We start from the raw sequence: 23,107 nt of genomic DNA, 5'->3' as shown, positions 1-23,107 counted from the left end.
TGTTTAAGGTTTGCCCCCTCAGCTGAAGGTTCATCCATAGATTGAAGGGTTAGGATGATCTGATGGAGCTGATTTTTTGGGCACATCATATCTATGTCAGGACCCATCAAATGAACGCTTTGGATCATCCAAATAATGTGGGCCCCTACCCGAATCCAAACACTACCAAAAAATCATCCAAATAATGTGGGCCCACATTGTTTGGATGATCCAAAGCGTTCATTTGATGGGTCCTGACATAGTTAGGGTGTGCCAAAAAAATCAGCTCCATCGGATCATCCTAACCCTTCAATCTATGGACAAACCTTCAGCTGAGGGGGCCTACCTTAAACAAATTGAAACTACAAGGGTGTATTTGTCACGTTTTAAACTATAGGGGTGGAAGTGGATGTGTCAGAAACTAGAGGGGGGTGTAAATGTAATTATCCCTTTAACTTTTAACTAACAATAGAAAAAAATGTACATACTATAACTTATGTAACTCGGGTCGGGTCGGGTCGGGTCGGGCCCCTTCAAACCCGGCTCGACCCAAGATTCATGCGGGCTTTTGAATGCTGAACCCGGCTCGACCCGAAACCCATGAAACCTGAACCCGACCCAGGCTATTTTCGGGTCGGGTCGATGCGGGTCGGGTTTTACCCGGCTCGAGTTGCAGCCCTAATCCTATGCTATGGCCTGAGAATTTATATGGTGTGTGGCCATATAGCCCAATACTTTTTAAAAACTATTGCACGGCCCACTTCACCGGATGATCTAAACCGTTCATTTGTTGGGCCACCACGTAAATAGGTTGTGCACTAAAAATTATATTTCCATAGGATGATCATTTGTCTATGGTGCCAGTGGGGTCAGATAGGACTCATGATGGCCCACCAAATCAACAGCCCTAGTCACCATGCATATGTACGGTGGTTCATTTGGGTGCCCACATTAGGACCCAACTCCAATACATTTTTCCAAAGTTTTTATATGTTTTGTGAGCGTGAGTCTAGTATTTTTATAAAAGTAGTGAGGCCCAGTTCCTAGGACGATCCAAACTGTTTATTCGTCGGCCATAGGGGTGTCGACGGATCCACTTCGGCTTGGATCCACCTATGTCACAGTCACGATCCATTCAAATTCCTTATCGGTCGGGTCGGAGTCGGATGGTTCTTCGGATCCTCATTTTTAGAAATAAATCCATTAGTAGCCATTAATATGAACTAAAATCCCCCTCTGTTTGGTTGCTGGGTTTTTTTTGTTCCCAGGATTTATGTGGGTAAAGGTTTAGTGGTCACATCAGCTTTTTCTTGCTGACATCAGCAAAATCTTGTCTTGAAAAGAGTGCTCTCTCTTTCTCTCTCTACCCTCTCTCTCCACTCATCATAATATCTTTCTCTAATTAATGCTTGTCCCCTCTTTTGTCTCCTACCTTTACCCACATAAATCCCAGGAAAAAAAAAAAAAACCCGGCATCCAAACAGAGCTCAGGAAGGGCGTTCCAATTGAGAGAGAGAGAGCCGGAACGAATTTTGACTTTGCATTGCCACGTTGGATATATAGATACGTTTATAAAGAAGAGGGGTGAGCCTTGATTTTAATCAAGCCTTATTAAAATCAAGGCCTTGAAAAAGGAAAATAAAACTTCCAAAAATGTATTGGAATTATTGACCATAAATATTGAATGCGTTGTGGATTTCTTTTTAAAATTGCGGGATAGAGGAGGGGCTGACCATAAATAGTTGCAAACCCGCGATGCACGGGGTGAGGAAAAAATATCGCCAAAAAAAAAAAAAAACGCGTAAAACGCATAAAAATATGCATTCATAAAATGCTTAAAAAGACCTATAAGGATTTTAATAACGATTTTAGTTTTCTATTAATTGTAATTTTATTGGAGATTTTGATGGGATATATATATGAGTTAAGTGAAGCTACACATACCTGTAGCTAACTTAGCTACACCGACAGCTTAAATTACAGTGGGCCCACATTTTTTGGGTGATCCAAACCATTCATTTGATAGGCCCTCACATTGATAGGGTGTGCCCAAAAAATCAACTCCATTGGATTATCCCAACCCTTCAAACTGTGGAGGAAAAAATGGACAGATTTGTGAAGGTTTTTACACGTCCATTTTTTCCTCCACAAATCGTAGGGTTCGGATGATACTATGGAGCTGATTTTTTGGGCACACCCTATCTATTTGAGGGCCCATCAAGTGAATGGTTTGCATCCTCCAAACAATGTGGGGCCCACTGTATTTGACCTCATGCACTTCAGCTTCAGAGGTCACAAAAAAAGAAGGAAGGTAATGAAATTCTAAATAGCATCAAACCACAAACCACCGAGAGTGAGATTCTTATCCTTTCCTCAAGAACTCTAATCTCATAAGCAATCATATAAACCGATCCCATCGGAAACATATCGTATAGAAAAATCGCTGACACTCGAGAGAAAGATTGATGTAAAACTGTTTGAAAACGAGATGCATCAAACAAATAATAAAGGTAAATAAAGTTTAATGAAAATGCCAGGCCATTTATTAGTAAAATGATTAGCAAAGACTTCACCCGATGGATTGACATAAGGAGCTTTTAACTGTCCTGTATATTAGCAAAGATTTATCAAAAATCTGCCCTGCACCATTTACTTATTCTGTTTTCCCACAAACAAAGTCAGTTTGCGAAATTTAAAGTGTTTTAACTTGTCAAGTACAATGAGAAGAAATGGGAGAAGTCCAGGTCTCTGCCATGGGAAGAGAATCAGTTTATGATGGCTAATCCTAAGTTGTAACGGGGATCCACTTGAGAGAGAAGATGGGAGTATGATTGAAAAGTAACAAAAAAAATTTACAGTAGAGAGGTGGAGTGTGATGTTGGGCTAAACAAAGGCGGTCTATGGCCAGCGGATGAGAGGAGGCAGTGCCTCCTGCCTTCTCGTTTTGATGTATAACAGCATGCTGCCTTCTCGTTATCTTCCTTGTTGCTTCCTTTTGTAGCTTCAAGCTGATAGTGAATTCCTATCATTTCGTCATCCTATTATAATTCAGTAATGAGGTGAAAGTGCAACCAAGTAATCCTTAAAACTAAAAAAATGTTAAACAAACACTCTTGTAAATTCAAGGACTGATTTTACTTTTTTACCCTTTGCATAAAGGAGAGATAGAGACAGCACCTAAGGGGTTAATGGTAAAAATAGAGGGAGAGGGAGAGAGAGATGTGTTAAATCCACCTAATCTACAGATGAATCAAATAATTTACAACTTTCAGTTAGGTTTTTTTAAAATAAGGGAATACAAATGTTTTGGAAAACGGAAAGACAATACAAACGTTCAGATATACACTGAAGTTGCGTGTATAGAAGTCTTTTGAAATTTAAACTTTGTAAAATTTTGGGATTAAGGAGGGGCTGACACGTGGCACCACGACGGCTTAGAGGATTCCGCTTTACTTATATATATATATATATATATATATATATATATATATATATATATATATATATATATATATATATATATATATATATATATAGAGGAAAGTGAAGCAGCTACACCGCCGGCTTAAAATACAATGGGCCCACATTGTTTTGGTGATCCAAACCATTCATTTGATTGGCCCTCAAATAGATAGGGTGTCCACCAAAAATCAGCTCCATAGGATCATCCCAACCCTTCAAACTGTGGAGGCAAAAATGGACAAATTTGTGAAGGTTTTTACACGTTCATTTTTGCCTCCACAAATCGTAGGGTTGGGAGGATCCTATGGAGCTGATTTTTGGTGGACACCCTATCTATGTGAGGGGCAATCAAATGAATGGTTTAGATCACCAAAACAATGTGGGCCCATTGTATTTTAAGCCGGCGGTGTAGCTTCACTTTCCTCATATATATATATATATATATATATATATATATATATATATATATATATATATATATATATATATGAGAAAACTATTGGTGAGCTTAAGCGCACCATTTTTTTGGTGCGTTTAAGTTGTTATAACACCTCCCATTGGTGCGGGATCCAAATATTTAAACGAATGAGAGGCGTTATAACAACTTAAGCGCACCAACAGTTTTCTCTCTCTCTCTCTCTCTCTCTCTCTCTCTCTCTATATATATATATATATATATATATATATATATATATATATATATATATATATAGGTGGTGGGTCTTCAAAGGATGATCCAAACCGGTAATATATTGGGGCACACTGCATTACAAAAACCTTTATAGATCGGAGGGTTAAGATCATCCTATGGAAATGATCTTTGGTCCAACAAATGAGCTGTTTGGATCACCCTTTGAAGTGGGCCCCACTGTACTTTTCCAAAATTACAGAACTTCCCCGGCACTAACCATATAAAAACACCTATATTAGAACTAGGGTTTTGGAGATTTAACATATAGATTGGAAATGACACTTCCACCCCACTGTAATTTCGAAGAAAAGACAAACAAAAGGGGTGTAAATGCCATTTCCATTCTATACGTTAATCTCCAAAACCCTAGTCATAATATGGTGTTTTTATATGGTAAGTACCAGTGAAGTAGAGTATTTTTGGAAAAGTATAGTGGTGGGCCCACTTCAAAGAACGATCCTTACAAAATTAGGGTTTTGGAAGGCACCGAAAGAAAGATAATTTACGAAACTGCCATGATTTTTAATGGCAGATGATAAATTCGCACCCACTCTAGGATTACTCACCCTCATGGTTGACGTTACTTCACGTTAAAGGGGTGTGAGTAATCCTACAGGGGATGCGAATTTATCATGTCCCTTTTTAATGCAGAGGCTCCCTGTACATGGTGTCCTTTCGCCCTTTCATGCGGAGTCCAAAAGCCGACGCTCGCCTATATTTATAGGAAAAAGGCGTCGGATCTCAAAACTCATTTTAATCTGCCCTAATGTTAGCCTTGTGCACGCATTTGAGATTTCTAATAAATAAAACAATCGAGAGAAAAAGGAAAAACAAAAAGAAAAAGAGAAAAAAATAACGAACCATTTTTCCCCAAATTCTTTCATCCAAAACCCTAAATCCAAAACCCTAATCATTTTTTCCCTTCGATTTTCGTCTCGAAATTCCACCTCCTCTCGTCTAGATCGGTTATTTTCCATCAGGTGAGTTTCGATTTTGATTCTGTTATGTTTTTCGAAACAGATTTTCGTAATCTTTTTTTTTTGTCTCTAAAGATTCAGGAGTGTTTAGTTGTATTTGTATTAATTTTGCAGTGATTATTGTTATAACATCTGTATGGATGATAATAAATCTGATGCATGTGAAGCAGGTTTTTTAATTTTTGATATTTTTTTGGGGGAATTTTCTCTCTCTTTTTTGGATTCTGCATGCGGTGTGATTGTAAATTTTTATGAATGGTGTTTTGATTGAGAGCGAGGAGGATTTTTTAATCGAAATCGCGGGATTTGAACCTAGATGGCAATGGGGAATAATCATTGATTTGGGGGGAAAGAACTAGGATCAGTTGTGCTAGGGTTTACAATATGGCTGAATATGGACTTGTTGAAGTTAATAAGGTAACTTAAAGCAAGTGGAAGAATAATACTGAGGCTTGCGTGGGGGTTATCAATAAGAAACTGATCATTAGTCTTGAAATCTATGGTTCTAATGGAATTGGAAGGGAAGTAAAGAAAGAACCAAGAACTGGAATCGAAGTGAATACAAAACAGAACGAATGCCTTAGATATATTGGCATAGAAAGTAAAGTTGTTGTAGTCACACCAACGGAACCAAATGCATCACGTGAGTAGTTTTCCTAGAGCAACACACCTAAGGAGATCATGATAGTTTTGTTGGAATCACTCCAACATGACCTATGACATCACACTAAGGGATTTTCAAGGCTTCACAGCCTGGACAAGGTTATGCTACCGATCCCAAGACATTGCACCAAGGGAACCAGGCGTCGCGCCAAGGAGATCATTGCGTCACACTGTGGAGCAGATATCACATCTACACAAGAGAGAAACCTTTTAAAATCTTTATCTAATCATCCATTTATCAATTCCATCATTATATGATTTCAATGACGTTAAGGCTTATTTGTGTGTGTGTGTGAGTCTATATATATATATATATATATATATATATATATATATATATATATATATATGAGAAAACGGTTCCTACACATATGTGTAGATAAGTTATCTACACACTAGCTTAAAATACAGTGGGGGCCACATTATTTGGGTGATCCAAACCATTCATTTTTAAGGCCCTCACATAGATAGGGTGTCCACAAAAAATCAGATCCATAGGATCATCCTAACCATTCGAACTGTGGAGGCAAAAAATGGACTAATTTGTGAAGGTTTAAAGACATCCATTTTACCTCCACAAATTGTAGGGTTGGGATGATCCTATGGATCTGATTTTTTGTAGACACCCTATCTATGTGAGGGCCTTTAAAGTGGATGGCTTGGATCACCCAAACAATGTGGGCCCCCACTGTATTTTAAGCTAGTGTGTAGAGAACTCTCTACACATGTGTAGGAACCGTTCTCTCTCTCTCTCTCTCTCTCTCTCTATATATATATATATATATATATATATATATATATATATATATATATATAAGAAAAATAAGATACTAGAAAGTTCTAAAACCCTAAGGGGCATTTGGATACAAGGCTTTTATAATCTAGGATTGTAAGGATTTTACAAGCTAAAACCAGGATTTTATAAGCTAAAACCTGGATTATTTTTCAGGATTGTAAAATCAAGGTTTTACCATTTTAGCTTTTAAAATCAAGGTTTTACCATTTTAGCTTGTAAAATCCAGGTTTTAACTTTTAACTTGTAAAATTCAGGATTTTTCAGTCCTCAATTATAAAATCCATGTATCCAATGTGTAGGGCCTATTTAAAACACTCATAGCTCAAAGAACTCAAGCGATTTTGATGGGAAAAATACTCTACTAATTCTTGTTACTTAAAAAAGACTTAACACTTTAAAAACTAAATAAAACTCTTTTAACATTAATGATGGCCCCATCTTAACTCCTTGCTTCTTCATGGCATCTTGGTTGGTCGCCCAACATACTCCCCCGTTTGGAGAGAATTCAACTCCTTCCAATGTAGAAATTTGATCCATCTCGCACGGAGTCTCGTGCAATGGTTCATTTGTTCTATAGAGATCATACGGTCTTCAAAAGTCAAAAATAAAAAAAAGATCATACAGTCTTGCATCATTGTCCCAACTTAGCTCAAGTTAAGTCCCAACTAGAATAACATCTCACCAATCTAGTATGGCATCAAAAGGTTAAAGAGAGTCATACTTACCTCGAAACAAAAGGTCAGTGTTGCTACCAAAACAAAAACAGAGTTCATTGCTTTGAACATATGACATTTTTCTTTGTGATTCTTTCCATAGAATCCCCACTTATGCAAGACAATATACTCACCATAGCTTTGATACCAGGTTGATGCAAGACTAACTATGGGAAGGATTTTTTTTAATTGAAAATTTTAGTATTTGAACCTAGATGACAACGGTCGTAGTCAAGGATTTGGGCAAAGAACTAGGTTCAGTTGTGCTTGGGTTTATAATATGATTGAATTTGGACTGGCTGAGGTTAATAAGGTCACTTCTAGCAATTTGGAATCACCCAGGAATTTACGAACAGATCTAACAATCTATATCTTATATGAAATTCTCATAATAGTACCAAGGCTTGCGTAGGGGTTATCAATGAGAAAATGATCACAGGACTTAAAATCTATGGATCTAATGAATTGAAAGGGGAGCAAAGAATGGACTAAGGATTGGAATTGCAGGTAAAGAGAGAACTGGATAGAAAATACAATTAATACCCTAGATAGATTGGATAGAAGAATAGTTAATGGAGTCACACCAACGGAACCAAATGCATTCTACGAGTGGTTTTTCTAGGGCATCACACACAAAAGGAAATTAAGATAGTTTTGTTGGAATCACTCCAACATGTCCAACATGACCCGAGGCATTACACTTAGGGGTTTTCAAAGCTTCACATCCTGAAGAGGAAAGTTATGCTAGAAACACACTGGCAATCATGAGGCATCACAGGGAACTCTAGGCATCACACCAAGGGGATCAATGCATCACACTTTGAAGAGTAGACATCCCATCCACACAAGAGAAGCATTGAAATTCTTTATTCAATCATACATTCCATCATTCTACTATTTCAATGGCCCTTAGGCCTAAAATGTACATAAGAAAAAGAAGAGAACAAGAAACCCAAAAAAAAAAAAAAGGAAGAAGAAAGAAGAGAACTAGAAAGCTCTCAAACCCTAAATAAAAAACCTAACACTTTTGAACTAAAATACCCTCTAATGACTTAGAGACTTCTCTCACTTAAAATTTTTGTAATACATGTGTGGGGCCTTTTTAAAAATCTCAGAACTTAATTGATTTTAATTGGAATAGGCTCTACCACCCGTTATGACTTAAAAAAAAGTCTTAAATAAGCCGCTAAAAACTAAATAGAACTCTTTTAACATTAACAATGGGCCCATCTTCTTAACTCCCTAATTCTTTGTGGCATTTTGGATGCCCCCCCATCATAGGGAGTGTTTGCGTGATATCTTATCAGCACTCTAAAAACTAGTTTTGATTTCATGATGATAGAAATTGAAAAATATGATTTGCTTGGGCATTGGTCTGAACTTGGCTCTTCTAATTCATAGTAGCCCCTTCGTAAATTGTGAAGGAATTTTATTGGAGTGTCTTTAATAGGTTTATTTTATTTGTTGCTAAAATCATTAAAGGTTGCTAAAACAATTATGGGTTTTAATATGATTATGGTTTGAATGAGGGCTTTAGGATACTCTTTGAAATAAACAAAGTTTGATTGTGTGCTTCAGCCTGTTTGTGGGGGGACATGGATACCGACTAGCTTGCTTACTCATGAAAATGGAAGGGACCTTAGGAGAAGGAATATTTTACCCAATTGCCACCCTTGCCCCCATTCATGTTCCTGGTTTTGGACACCCTCTTACCTTTAGCACTTACAGCTACTTTTGCACTTTCATCAAAACCACTTTTTAATCAACTGGTTTCATCAAAACCCCTCTCTCAAGTCTCAACCAGTTGTACCCAAACTCATTCTGTAGTTTTTGTCATTTTAAATCCGATATTTTAAATACATATAAAAAAATAAAAAATCCGATATTCTAAATCTCTTCATAAATGCACTCATTGCATACATTTATTATGCATTTTATTATTCATTAAGGCCAAGTTTGGAAACCATGACATTTTTTTTTTCATTTTCTTGAATGGTCTTTTTCATGGAATATTAGTATTTTTTTTCATGGAATATTAGCTTACCAAGTGGTGAGAGAGGAGTAAGGAGAGCGAGATATTTGAGAGGCCAAGAGTGAGGAGATAATGCAAAGTGGCTGAAAAATAGGAAAAACAAACTCTATTTTGCGTAGATGTTTGCTTTTCCCTTTTTTTCAGCCACTTCTCACCCTCTCCTTGCTCATGCCCTCTCAATTATCTCCCTCTCCTAACCTCCTTGCCCCCTCTCCCACCACTAGAAATACTAATATTTTATGCAGGAAAATTTTCATGGCTACCAAACATCGCCTAATTCTTCAATTTTATTTTACAAAGAAACTTTCTATGCCATCTCACTTCCTAGGAATTTTTAGAAGTAGTGCTTCCTTGCTCGTGCACTTGAATATGCTTTTGCTTCTCTTGCATGATGTCACTAAGGGACATTCTTGATCAAATTTCTCGAAATTATGACTTCTTTGGTGGTAGTAAGGTTGGCCATACTGATTGTGGGGGATATGGCACTATCAACTTTGCAGTTGGAATGAGGGCATATTGTTGACCAATGGATGAATATTTTGTTGGTTTAATATTGGTGTATTTTTGGTATGATTTTCATGTTGTTCATAGGTTTGAAAGGAGATTTGAATGCGATGTGGCATATCTACTAAAAAAATTATAATCTTAAAATGGATATCATGAGGGTGAGCCTTGGCGCAATGGTAAGGTTAGGGCTGCAACAGGGTTGGGTTGGGTCGGGTTTTTCAAAACCCTAGCCCAACCCTGGATCCCATTATCTCGGCCCTGACCCTGAGTTAGGGACGAAAAACCTCAACCCATGGCCCGCCCTACAGGGCTCAGTGCTGGCCCTGGCCCACCCTGATTGGCCCTGATTGAGCAGGGCCGGGCCGGCCTTAATTGACCCTAGTGCAAATACCTGTTAAGAGTGCCAAAAATAAAGCAACCACTTATCATATAGAACAAAATGATCAATAAACAGAGAAAGGGAACAAATAAGACAATATGAATTCAACAACATGACGGGCAACAGAGACAATTAATAATAATAATCTAAAGAAACATCAATCCAAGATAATAGAAAACATTAGCAAAAGAAACATGCATAGATGGTTCAATTCTATAATAGAAAACTTAGGGTCGGGCCGGGTCACGGTACCCAAGGCATTAACCTAGAACCCGACCCGACCTGAGTCAGGGTCTAAAAAAATGAACCCTGACCCGCCCTCAGGGTTGGAAAATCCAGCCGTGACCCTGTTCGGGGTCAGGGCGGGTCAGGGCTGACAGGGTCAAACTTGCACCCCTAGGTAAGGTTGCTCCATTGTGACCTGGTGGTCACGGACTATATTCAAGTCACTGAAATAGCCTCTCTGCAAAACAGGGGTAAGGCTGCGTACATCTAGCCCTCCCCGGACCCCACAATGGCAGGAGCCTCGTGCACTGGGCCGCCCTTTTTTTAAAATGGATATCATGATAAATTATGGAACCATTTTTGGCATTGATGTTACTTCTATTTATATGCATGCTTCATTTTTTTATCTACATTTTGTTACTTCGGTCATGGAGAATGCAATAGTGGAAACTTGTGTCGCTTGTATATATTGTGCATAGATTTGAGAGGAGATTTGTTTGTATGCAGTGGATCTATTTATTTTATTTGTTCTATTTGTATGACCAGCTTTAGTCATGTTGGTTATGTCCCTTCTCATTTTGTTTTACTAAATTTTTTTTTTATTGTTCAATAAAACAAAAAAAGAAAAGAAAAAGTTCGAGAATATTTCTTTAAATGGTCTCTCTAGCTTTATCATTAGTATGTGTTTGTTGGACCCAAAATTTTACAAAAATGGCATAATAGTAAAATCCCTTATTAAAAAAGAAGATAAAAAAAAGAGTGGTTACACTTTACGTTATGCTATTCATAAAATAAAGGGATATAAAAAAAAACACTTTAGTGAAAAGGAGAAAATGCCTAAATCCACTGAAGTTTAAACTTTCGCGAGAATCATTTAAAATGAGGTTATGTAACTTCCCATAAAAGAGGGAAGTTGAAATCGTGGAATCCAAAGATATGGGTGAGGTGGCATTCACAGCGACTCCGAAAAAGAAAAAGTGGAGATCGTGAAATGAAAGATAAAGGGTAAGGTGACAGTTGCCAACCACTCTAAGGAATCTCTATAAATAGGAGGAAAGATCATTTGAAAAGGATCTTGATCCAATCCTGGCGAGAAAAAGCTACGCGAAGGGGTTCAGATCTTCTGAGGAGGGAAAAAAGCTACGTGAAAGGAGAAACAGAAGAAAAAGAGAGAAATGTGAGAAAAGATTTGTGGCTAACAATTTTTTTTTTCTCTCTTTATTTTTGCAGATTTCCTTCAGAGAAGAAGACCTTTCTCTCTTTAGAGTCTCTTCTAGGGACTTTCGAAAGAGGGAAAGATGATGAAGACTCCTTTTAAAGTCTCTTCCAGGGACTTTCTAAAGGGGGGAAGATGATGAAGACTCCCTTTAAAGTCTCTTGCAGGGACTTTCTAAAGGGAGAAAGATAATAAAGACTCCCTTCAGAGTCTCTTCCAGGGACTTCCTAAACGAAGAAAGATGATGAAGACTCCCTTCAGAGTCTCTTCCAGGGACTTCCTAAAGGGAGAAAGATGACAAAGACGGCGGTTTTTTCCCAATAGATAAAGACGGCGGTGTTCCCAAAGGAAAGAAGGCTTTTCTATTTCAAGAGAAGGATAAGACTCCCTTTAAAGTCTCTTCCAGAGACTTTCTAAAGGGAGAAAGACGATAAAGATGACGCTTCCCCAAAGGAAAAATGAAGAAAGTTTGAGAAGATGAAATTTCCTAAGAAAATATCTGATAACAAAAAATCAAATTTTTCTGGAGGATAATTAATTAAAAATTATATTTAGATAGGGAATCTCTTGATGGATAATAAGAGGTATTTTCTTTCTTCAAGAAATGTAATTGACGGCCAATAAAGCCGGAAGTGTACGATCCCTACCAAAATTAATATAACTTCTTCTCGTAAGAGGAAAATTTGATCCCAATATCTTTTGTGTGTGATTTCCCTTTTCATGCATGTGAAATTTGTTGCGAACATACATTATTCATCACTTGCACACCAATAAGGAGGAATCAATAAGTGGAACATGGAAAGTGGTTGACTTTCCTCGTTGCCATCTTTTATGTTATAGGACTTGATGGTCATGGATAAGAAACTGTTTGTTAGTGCATGCCACTATGCCCTGTATGCAGTTGTGTACCTTTTTCTTGATGGATTCAACATGAAGTGTATGCTATGTTGTAATACGAAATTTCACCTAATGCAAGGGCACTGAGTAGCTATTCATGATGCTTGAATGCTTTCTGCAAGATGAGTGTAGCAGGTTTTAGGTGGAAATAGAACAAGAATGAAAATGGAAGAATAGACCAAGCTATGTTGTAATATGTAATTTCACCAAATGCAAGGCACTGAGTAGCTATTCATGATGCTTGAATGCTTTCTGCAAGACGTGTGTAGCAGGTTTGAGTCGGAAATAGAACAAGAATGACAATGGACGAATCGACAAAGCTCTTTTCTGTGGTTGACAATCCAAAATATTGGGGACGTTGTGCTAGAAAGTGTTAAAGAAATGATGAACTCGAGAGACAAGCACATATATACATGGATTTTGAAGTTCATGAAATTTTCATGATGCCAACAAATGATCCTTCAAAGTTTGATTGTTTTGGGAAGTGATTGAATATTTTCATTTCCAATGTATGTACATAGTTCCAAAAGATTAGATATGTACTTCATTTGATACTAATTGGAAATTGTGATATTAACCTCGTGGGAGAGGCCTATTAGCCTGGATGTAGGGATTCCATGGCATGAGAAAGAAATATTTCTACTTCTTTAATTGCTTAGAGTAAGGACTAAGGACACGACAACTTATGTGGATGACTAATGGTATTATGTTATTGTTGCTTTTGCCTATTCTAAAGTGTGCTCGAATTGTTCAGTATTTGAATAAGGGTTTATGTTGGAGTTTCCTTCAGATGATATTTTTCAAACAAGGAATTAGAGTTCAAAGAAGTCTTGGTTTTACACACATAATACTAGTTCCTAGAGAACCCGAAGTTCACTTCCCTTTTTTGTTCTTTTAAAGTTAATCTACCTTCTTTTTTCCTTTTGAGCCGGCTGTACTATTGTCCTTCAAAAGGGTCGGCCATGTAAGTTTAGTTGGTGGTTTATTTATTGTGTTTGGTTTTTCTGGACTGCACAATAGTTGGTAGTTTGGACTTGAATATTTATTTTGACTCTAGCTGTATTTTCCACTGATCTGATTTCTGTACATGGGGGTTGAAGATTATGGTTACTTGTTTAGGGACATGAAAATCATGGCCCAAGGCTAATTTCAAATCACAATTCAGTTATTTTGAGTATGTGAAATTGGATGGGAGGTCTTATGCCATTCAAGATGAATCTAGCATGGTTAAAGATGGTGGGATTTGATAAGGGATTGGAGAAATAGTGGGAAATGTTTCTATTGAATGGTGGAAAGTATATCAATTTGGAAGGAGATTGAAGCATCAAAAGGCTAAAATAAAGTAGTGGGAAAAAAAATTAAGAATTTGCATCAAAAACTAAAAAAGGAGAAATTCTAAATAGGTTGGAGGAAATAGAAGAGGAGAAAAAACATATTGTGGTAGGAAAGGAAGTGTTGGGAAGAGGAAGAATTAGATTTGAGTTCGAAAGTATGCTTAAGTGGGAAGAAGTCACTTTTTTAAACAAATCAAGGGTGAAAACATGTGTCAACACAAAAGATGTGATAAAGGATGCAATCGTCTACTTTTTCAAAGGTCTTTACACCAAAGACAAGGAGTTGCACCATAAGCTGATGGAATTGAATATAAGAGATTGAATTTTGAAGAACAAGTATGGGTAGTGCGAAAATTTGAGGAGGAAATTTGTGAAGCGGTCCTTAGCATAAAAAAGAGATAAGACACCCTGCCTGGATGAGTTCTCAATGGCATTTTATCCAATGTTTTGGGGGTTGATGAAGATGAGTTAGTAGGAGTCATTGCGGAATTCTACTAGATGGGTAGAATTGGTAAGGAAATGAATACCTACTTTCATACCTAAAAAAGGAAGGTGCGATAGAATTGGACTTTGGGCCCATAAGTACTAAAAAAGGAAGGTGTGATAGAATTAGACTTCAGGCCCATAAGCCTAGACCATAGCTTATAGGAAATCATGGCAGTATTCTTTCGAGGAGGTCAAAATAAGTAATTGAAAGTATGTCACCATTTCAAGGAGCTTTCATCAAGGATAAGCACGTATTAGATTGCGTACTCATTGCAAATGGGTGTTTTAGGTTCAAGGAAGTGAGAAGGCATTGCTTGTAAGATTGATATGGAAAATGCATAGGATGATGTGGAGTGGGATTTTGTAGATTACGTCTAAAAGAGAGTGCGGTTTGAGGGAATATGGATTTAATGATGTCCTATGCCTGTTTCTTGGTTACATTGAACGACACTCTAACAAGTTTATTTAGTAGTATAAAGGGGATTAGGCGAGCTGATCCACTCTCACCATACCTATTTATTGTGGTTGATGTAGCACTATGCCTAACGTTGAATAGGGCAGAAAATCGAGGGTTTATTGAAGGATTCAATCCTAAATAGGGCTTCTACCTCCGAGTTATCTGATCTCCAAATGTGTTGGACCTCCGAGTGTGCCTACCTCCGAGTTATCTGATCTCCAAATGTGTTGGACCTCAGGATCGTGACCCTATAGTCGATCATGAATCTTCTCTAAAGCATCAACAAACCTCCAAGGAAAAATGATCCCATCTCTCACCTATCTGACTATATCGAGGGAATCACCTTCGATAATAATATCACCTAACTGTGATGTGTCGACCAATCTGATCCCATGAAGAAGAGCCCAGACCCCCGTTTCGTTTGAACACCTCTCACCTATTGGTCCTGAGAAGGTCCAAAGGACTTAACTAGCCTCATTCCTCAGCCCAAATTTCTGCTAGACTGGTGTTTCCGAGACTCGAACTGTCAAAGTTTAGATTACAAAGGAGGAACCTCTGAGTCCTCACTGCTTTGTCTGATCTACACCCAAGACCTGTAGAAGGAAGTTGCCGAAATACCTCGGAACTTGGTGAGACTTGATGCCCATTGTACAACTGTAGAGAAGATTTGTCTCCGAATATTGCTTGCATTTATAGATACGCATTTGAATACTCTCCTGTTTCTTTCCTTTGACAAGAGCTAAATAGTGGTAGCCGAGAATAAATTCCACAATACGTATACTTTTAGCGAGTGTTCATATTTGTAAGGAGATTTTCTCTGGATCTCTTTGGTAATAGCAATTCCACCAATGTTAGTTCTTGTGCATCCAAGTTCTAGTCATAAAGAGCACTATGAATATAATGCCACATCGTTCACAAGAGGATTTGGACAAATTAGTTCGGAATCAGATAATGGAGTATGTGCGCATGATATCACACATGTTCACCGTCGGGCCTGGCTCAGTCTTGTGTGTGTGTGGGGCCACAAATTTTGTTGCCTTTCTAAATAAAATAAAATAAAATAAAATAAAAATAAAAGAGGAATGCTACTCACAGGGGCCCTTGCAAAAAAAAAAAAAAAAAAAAAGAGAGAGTAAAGGGCTCTACCATTGGTCAATATCCAATGGGGGCAGTTATGAGCGTAATTTTATGTGCCATCTTCATTGGATATTGACCAATTGTAGAGCCCTTTACTCTTTCTTTTTTTTTTTGCAAGGGCTCCTGCGAGTCTAGCATTCCTCAAAATAAAATAATGCCACATCGTAAATCCGAGATTTGAATAGACCCTTAATAGGTGCACATCCTAGAATCACCGGTGAGACTTTATAGAGAAGTTTTTGTATGAGGAATGTGGTTCTATGAACATTATATTTACTGTCTGTTTTACTTGTTTAGGGTCTAACTTAGCTCCATCCCTTGTTTTTCTGCTTTCCTTTTCGTAATGCAAGTTTCATTTTATCTTTTAGAAGAACAAATGAAGAACAATATAAGAAATGTAACTAAAATACCTTCCTCGGTCAAGGATATGTCTTATGTCAAAAACTGAAAGGGATCAAACAAAAAATCAAGGAATGGCAGAAAAGTGTTGATGATGAAGCTAAATTGAGAAAAAGGGATGTCCTTACCGCGCTGGAATCCCTGGAAGAGAAGGAAGCTATTGGGAATCTATCGAACCAGGAAAAAATAGAGAGGCTTAATCTATTGGATGAGCACGAGGAGATCCTCAGGAGGGAAGAGATCCGATGGCAACAAAAATCCAGAGCGGCTTGGTTGATGGAAGGTGACAAACTCTAAATTTTTTCATCGGATGGCGAACATATGGAGGAGGACGAATACTATAAATTGTACGAAGGAAGGTGAGGATTTGGTGGAGAATGTGGACGAAATCAAGGCTAGAATTATTTTCTACTACACTCTGTATACTAAATCAGTGGATTGGCGCCCTAAAATTGATGGGCTGCAATTTCGGTCCCTAAATCCGGGCCAGAGAAGCTTATTGGATCGTGACTTCTCGGAAGACGAGGTGGCTGATGCCATCTTCTCCATGAAGAAAGACAAGGCTCCAAGGCCAGATGGTTTCCCTATGGAAGGTAAGGAGGACGAATACTATAAACTGTACGAAGGAAGGTGAGCATTTGGTGGAGAATGTGGACGAAATCAAGGCTAGAATTATTTTCTACTACACTCTGTATACTAAATCAGTGGCTTGGCGCCCTAAAATTGATGGGCTGCAATTTTGGTCCCTAAATCTGGGCCAGAGAAGCTTATTGGATCATGACTTCTCAGAAGACGAGGTGGCTGATGCCATCTTCTCCATGAAGAAGGACAAAGCTCCTAGGCCGGATGGTTTCCCTATGGCTTTTTTCCAAAAATATTGGGACACCGTTAAGGATGCTGTAATGGACTTTATCTTTGAATTCCAGTCTAAAGGTATAATCAGCGAAGCGGCGAAGTCGATTTTTATAACTTATCCCAAAGAAGGGAGGGATAATTGGAGTAAGAGACTTTCGTCCGATTCTTTCTCAAAAAAAAAAAAAAAAAAAAGGACTTTCGTCCGATTAGCCTTATTCATAGTGTTTCAAAAAAAAAAAAAAAATCTCACTGAAATGTCGGATTTCCAAATCCAGCACATCTTGACGGAATTGGAGAAGTACTCAACATAGGTGAGCCGTTTAAAGATGAGACGACGCTGAAGTTTTTTTCGAAAAGAGGGACACTTCCATAGCTTTTGGGACATTGTTAGAAGTTTATGTTTTGAGGGACTGAAATGTAAATGCGGAGGTTTGGAGGAAGTATTAGTGGTGTTCATGGTCATAGCATAGGGTAGCATTTGTTCTAGATGCTTTTAATGGCCTAGGAGTATAATCCTGGCCAGTCTTAATTGCAACCCGGTTAAAAAGCGTGATGGGGGGGATCATATCGCAATTCCAAGGAGCCTTTGTTGACTTGAGGCAAATTCTGGATGGGGTGCTGATAGCAAATGAAGTGGTGGACTCTACAAAAAGAGATGGTGCTACTGGCCTGGTTCTCAAAATTGATATTGAGAAGGCATATGATCATATTGATTGGGCGGTGCTTGAAGACATTCAGCAACGCATGGGTTTTGGACAAAAATGGAGGAAATTGACTAAAGCGGTTCTGTCTTCCAATAGCTTTACGATTTTAATCAATGGATCGGCAGAAGGATACTTCAAAAGCTTCAGGAGCTGGCTCTCTACCCATAACTTATCTTGGCCCACCTCTAGGTTTTGGGACTCCATGAGCAGCTCAATGAGACCCTGTCATGGAAAGAATTGAACGAAAATTGGCGACTTGGAAGAGAAGATACATTTTGCTGGGTGGAAGAATTACATTGATAAAAGTGGCTCTAGCGAACATGCTTGTATACTTCATGTTGTTCAAAATACCAATGAAAGTGGCTAAGAGAATTGAAAAACTGCAGAGAGACTTTCTATGGGAGGGGGATGGCACCACCAAAAAGATGAAACATTTAATGAATTGGAAGAGGGTTTCTCAATTGAAGAAGAATGGAGGCCTTGGAATAGGCAAAATTAAGGCCCGGAATAAGTCATTACTGGGCAAATGGTTATGGTGGTTTGGAAATGAAAAATCAGCACTGTGGCACAAAGTCATTGAAGGAAATATGGAACGGAATGGGGCGATTGGAACGCTAAAACCTAGGGCCGTGGCAAGGTGTTTGGAGTCTAGAGATCCAACTGCTTGGTGAAATCAGAATTTGGTGCTCACGTTCGCTATAAGGCTGAAAAAGAACTTGAAGTCAGATTTTGGTGCGACTTGTGGTGTGGCGACAAAGTGCGCTGTGAGTCCTTTCTGAGACTCTTTAGAATAGTTTCAGATCCTGAGGCGTCCGTGGCAGATTACCTGGTCAGAGAGAGGGACATGGGCAGGGGTTTCTAGGATGTGAGATTAATAAGGGACCCCAAAGTTGAGAAAATCTTGGACCTACCGTTGCTTCTCACACAATTAAGCTCATGTACTGCTCGAGTTTCAGAAATGATGAGAGGATATGGATGCTAGAACCAAATGGGGATTTTTCTGCCTAGTCATTTTTTGCCTCTATTAATAGTGGTCGGGCTTCTTCTAGTAGCAGAGTATGGAAATCGATGGCCCCACCAAGAGTAATGGCTTTTGTGTGGACACTTGTCCACAAACGGATTAACACTTTGTGATAAGCTCAAAAAAAGGCATTTCCACCTACCGAGCAGATGCTGCAGGAAACACTAGATCACCTTATGCTTCACTGTCATTTCTCTTTCATAATTTGGGTTACGGCGTTTAGAATCTTTGGAATTGCATGGGTCTGCCCTAAATCTATTAGGAAAGTATTGCTAAACTGGAACTCTGTTCCCTTTGGGGATCTGGGATGCCTACTATGGAGTACTATTTCATATGCCATTGTATGGAATATATGGAAAGAACGTAACCGAAGGATCTTTGAGGAATCACAAAGGAGCTCAAGCCGTGTTATTGCAGATATCAAAGTGGAAATCATCTCCTGGGCAAAAGCAAAACAGAGAGTTCCATATACATCCTCTGACATCCTTCGTAACTGGTGGGGGACCATGTGGGACAGAACTATTAGGACGAAACCAATGCCAAAATGGAAGCCACCTCCCTCAGGATGGGTCAAATTGAATTTCGACTGGAGCTCCACAGGTAACCTAGGTAAAGCTGGGATTGGGGGTCTGATAAGGGATGAAAGGGAACTTACCATCATGTCCTATTCGGACCAGTAGGCGAGTGCGATGCTAATGAGGCAGAAGTAAGAGCTCTTCTTTTTGGTCTACGATGGGCTTTTGAACATGATTTGAGACATATAATTGTCGAAGGGGACTCAACTAATGCAATTAGTTGGGCTTCGAATGTCTCAAGGGGTTCCTGGCAGATTCAAGGGCTCATAGCCGAAATCCGGGATCTTATAAGAATTTTGGAACCCAGGATTGAACACAGAAGAAGATCGGCTAATGAGGCAGCAGACATTTTAGCAAAAGGAGTATTTAGGGAGGCCATGTTGGTCACTGCTTCTTATAATTAGCTCTAGCCTGTAATTGTGTTAATTCCGCATCTGTACTTGGCGTGGGACATCTTGTCCCCTCCTTGATTATTAATGAAATTGTCATCTTTCAAAAAAACAAGAAATACCTTCCTTGGTCATTTAGTTCTTGACCTTTGCATCTTCTGCTTGACTTGTTTTGATGTGTTAGCATAATCACATGTATATGATTATATATCTTCACACACATTGGCTGAATGGGTGTTTTTTATCGCCTTTCTCCAGAATTAATCATTTCCCATTTCCCCTTAAAATGGCAGGAATATTTCAGTGATCTGAATTCAGATAAATGTCTCCAGCATCAAGATCCAAGTCCAAGGACAAGTCTTCTGCTAAGGCAGCAAAGGAACAGCAGAAGGTTTCTTCCAAACCATCAACCGCACCTTTTAGTGCAGGGACTGGCGTTCCAGCAAATGCATACAATCCACTTTCAGGCACATTCCACACGCTCGAAGCACCTCCTACTGACTCCTCTCCTCCACCCCACAATAATGGTCGATTCCGAACCATTGATGAAACAGATGATCATTCCGGCAGCTCACTTGGGAACGATGCCGAGTATGACTCAGTTTCCAACAACGAAAGCTGCTCCGGCGAGTCCGAAGACCAGAAAGACAAAAACCCTAGTCATATTTCTCATCCAGAGGCCATACCTGGCTCTGACAATGACAAGCGAGAGAAGATCAGGCAAAAGAATGAGAGGAAACACCAGCGTCAGAAGGAGAGGCGGGCCAAAGAGTTGCACGAGCGGTGCATTGGGTACCTTATGTCGAGAAAACTAGAAGTGCTTTCTCAGCAGCTTGAGGCAATGGGTTTCTCCTCTGAACGGGCAACGATGGCTCTCATTTTGAATGAAGGTAGGGTTGAGCAATCAGTTGCGTGGCTCTTTGAAGGAGGCGAGGAGGCATCACAGCATAGGGACTCAAATCTTGACACCGGGGGTAACCTTAAAATTGATGTTGCGGAAGAGATAGCTAAGATTGCAGAAATGGAGGTAAGGTTCAAGTGCACAAAGCAAGAGGTTGAAAGAACTATTGTAGCCTGTGAGGGGGATTTGAAGAAGGCAGATGAGACCTTAAGGCTTCAGAAACAGGAACCTGTTGCCTTTCCGCCAAAGCCCGAAGAAACCGGTGATCCTCCGGCCGTCAATGGTGGTAAATTGGCTGTGTCGGCCTCTCAGAACACTTCGAGAATACAACCAAAGGCCGTTGCATCGGTTACAATACAACAAAGAAAAGATGAACGAGACTTTAACCACACAAAGGTGGCCATGTCCGTGGTGGCATCCCCAGAACCTGGAAACAGAAACTTAAACTCACAGTCTTTGAGAAGGATTCAACCAAAATCAGAGTGGGCAAGGCCACAAGTGGCAACAGCGATTGAGAAGTGGTTGCCAACTGCGAGCTCAACCCCTCATTCGGTTTCTTATTCCTTGGCTTCACCTTTGCAGGTTGCACCACCGCCCACAAAGTCTGAGCCCCGGTATGTTGTTGTAGGAAAGGAAGTAAAGAACATCCAAACTGGAACAGTGAGAGAACCCGTGATCATGATGCAGCGTCCACAGACTCTCAATACAAAGCAGAGCCCATTAACTAGCCTTAGTGCCTATCCAAACACTGCCGAGGCGAATGGGGGTCTAGGGCACATGTCAAGTGTGAGCTTGATTAACAACAAGCTGAACTCTCAGCAGTTCTATCACCAACCTCAATATCAGCCATTTGCATCGAGCCCCATGGACTCAACCCCTGGTGGGAGGGGATCGATTCCTCGTTCCTTGGTGGGCCACGGGTCATCCCGTCCTCTTGCTGTACCATCGTCTTTGGGCCTGTTTACAGGCTGGGGCTCAAACAGGACGTCTGGTTCATCATCACCAGTGGATTGGAACACAGGGGGCTCGATTCCTGAGTGTGATTACAACAACATAGACTGGAGTTTGGAATCACCAACATCCTCGAGGCCGAGTGGACTGTGCCTGGGACCTGCTTTATATATGAAGAGCAGTCCTAAGTATGAAGGGTGGCCTTCCACTTCAGCAGGTACAATGGCTTCTGATTTATCAGGCTCACAAGAGTGGACATCACCATTTACAGGGAAGGATATTTTTAGCTTACCCAGGCAGTTTGTTACTTCCCCTTCTTCTAGGATGGAAGCATTCCAAAGATGAAAATAGACAGAAAAATGATTGGATTTGTTGTTGGTGTTGATGATTTATGATGTTGATGGTTGGATTTGCTTCTTAATTAGTGAAAAAAAAATGGAGGCCTTTGGGTCTCCTTTAGTTACAGTTTGTGGCCCAATTTAGTTCTGCACATTTCATGCTCGATTTAGTATTTTACAGGCCTCTTTGGGAGCCACCAAAATTGGTCTCTCTCTGCAAAGATAAGTGTTTTAGTTTAACCTTATCTGCAAGTGAGACAGTAACTTTGAGAGCCATTAAATACATGAGATTTGTTAGGCAATTTCGCCAAAAGCTATTTCCCGGCTCACTTTTGGAGGAGAGAACACCCACCTTATAGCAGATTTTGTCTTATTCATTTGATTCATCTGTGGTGGCTGTTCTCTCCTGCAAAAGTGGGGGAAATTGCCTAGCAAATTCCTAAATATGTTGCACTTCTAAAACTGTTGTAACAATTATTTGCAAATAATCATATTTAGCATCATTCCTTTATGTGCCCAAGTCAAAAGCTCTGATTCTTTATTTTACCGAAAGAATGAAATGAATCCTATAGTTTACCTCGAACGAAATGGAGCCTTTGCGAAGAATCGAGCTCTACTTTGAAGAAAAATTACTCAAACCCCTGGTGAAAGATGGGATGAATCATCGAACTAAGTTCAGTTTACCACTGATTCTCTCTGCAAGTGAGGAAGCGTGCCTTTGCATTTGAGAATATTTGAATCGAGTAGAACTAGAATGGATATAAAATGTGCATAAGAATGTAAAGGTGAAAAAGTTTCATTCTAGGTTTTTTATCCAAATCAGCCTGACTTCAAAATAAGATAAACATGGTCCTTCGAGCTAAGGTTTTAAATTTTTGTTTTGGTTTTGATTTCGGTCACGACAGAAACTATTTGAAAATTTCGGTGAAAGTGTAATATCTCAAAAACATATGCAAATGATAGAGTTTTAAGATGAAACTTCACTTCAAAAAATACTTGAATACTTAGAAACTATCACAAAAG

General features: G+C 39.2%; 1 protein-coding gene across 1 annotated transcript; it reads left to right on the top strand.

The window, feature by feature from the left end:
* Positions 1–4,883: 4,883 nt before the first annotated feature.
* Positions 4,884–22,211, top strand: LOC143845444 (uncharacterized). The gene is made up of 2 exons (XM_077353827.1): positions 4,884–5,112; positions 20,188–22,211. The coding sequence occupies exon 2, from the start codon at positions 20,217–20,219 to the stop codon at positions 22,089–22,091; it is 1,875 nt and encodes a 624-aa protein (XP_077209942.1). The 5' UTR covers positions 4,884–5,112; positions 20,188–20,216; the 3' UTR covers positions 22,092–22,211.
* Positions 22,212–23,107: the final 896 nt, after the last annotated feature.

This window comes from Tasmannia lanceolata, unplaced genomic scaffold (genome assembly GCF_043159265.1).
Source record: "Tasmannia lanceolata isolate RefF3 unplaced genomic scaffold, GAP_Taslan_0.1 ptg000002l, whole genome shotgun sequence".
Classification (NCBI taxonomy): Eukaryota; Viridiplantae; Streptophyta; class Magnoliopsida; order Canellales; family Winteraceae; genus Tasmannia; species Tasmannia lanceolata.
Note: the sequence above shows the minus strand (reverse complement) of the source record. Positions and strands in the feature narration are given on the sequence as shown.

Excerpts from the sequence above, each read along its gene's own strand:
- LOC143845444 (XM_077353827.1), top strand. The coding sequence starts at position 20,217 with ATGTCTCCAGCATCAAGATCCAAGTCCAAGGACAAGTCTTCTGCTAAG.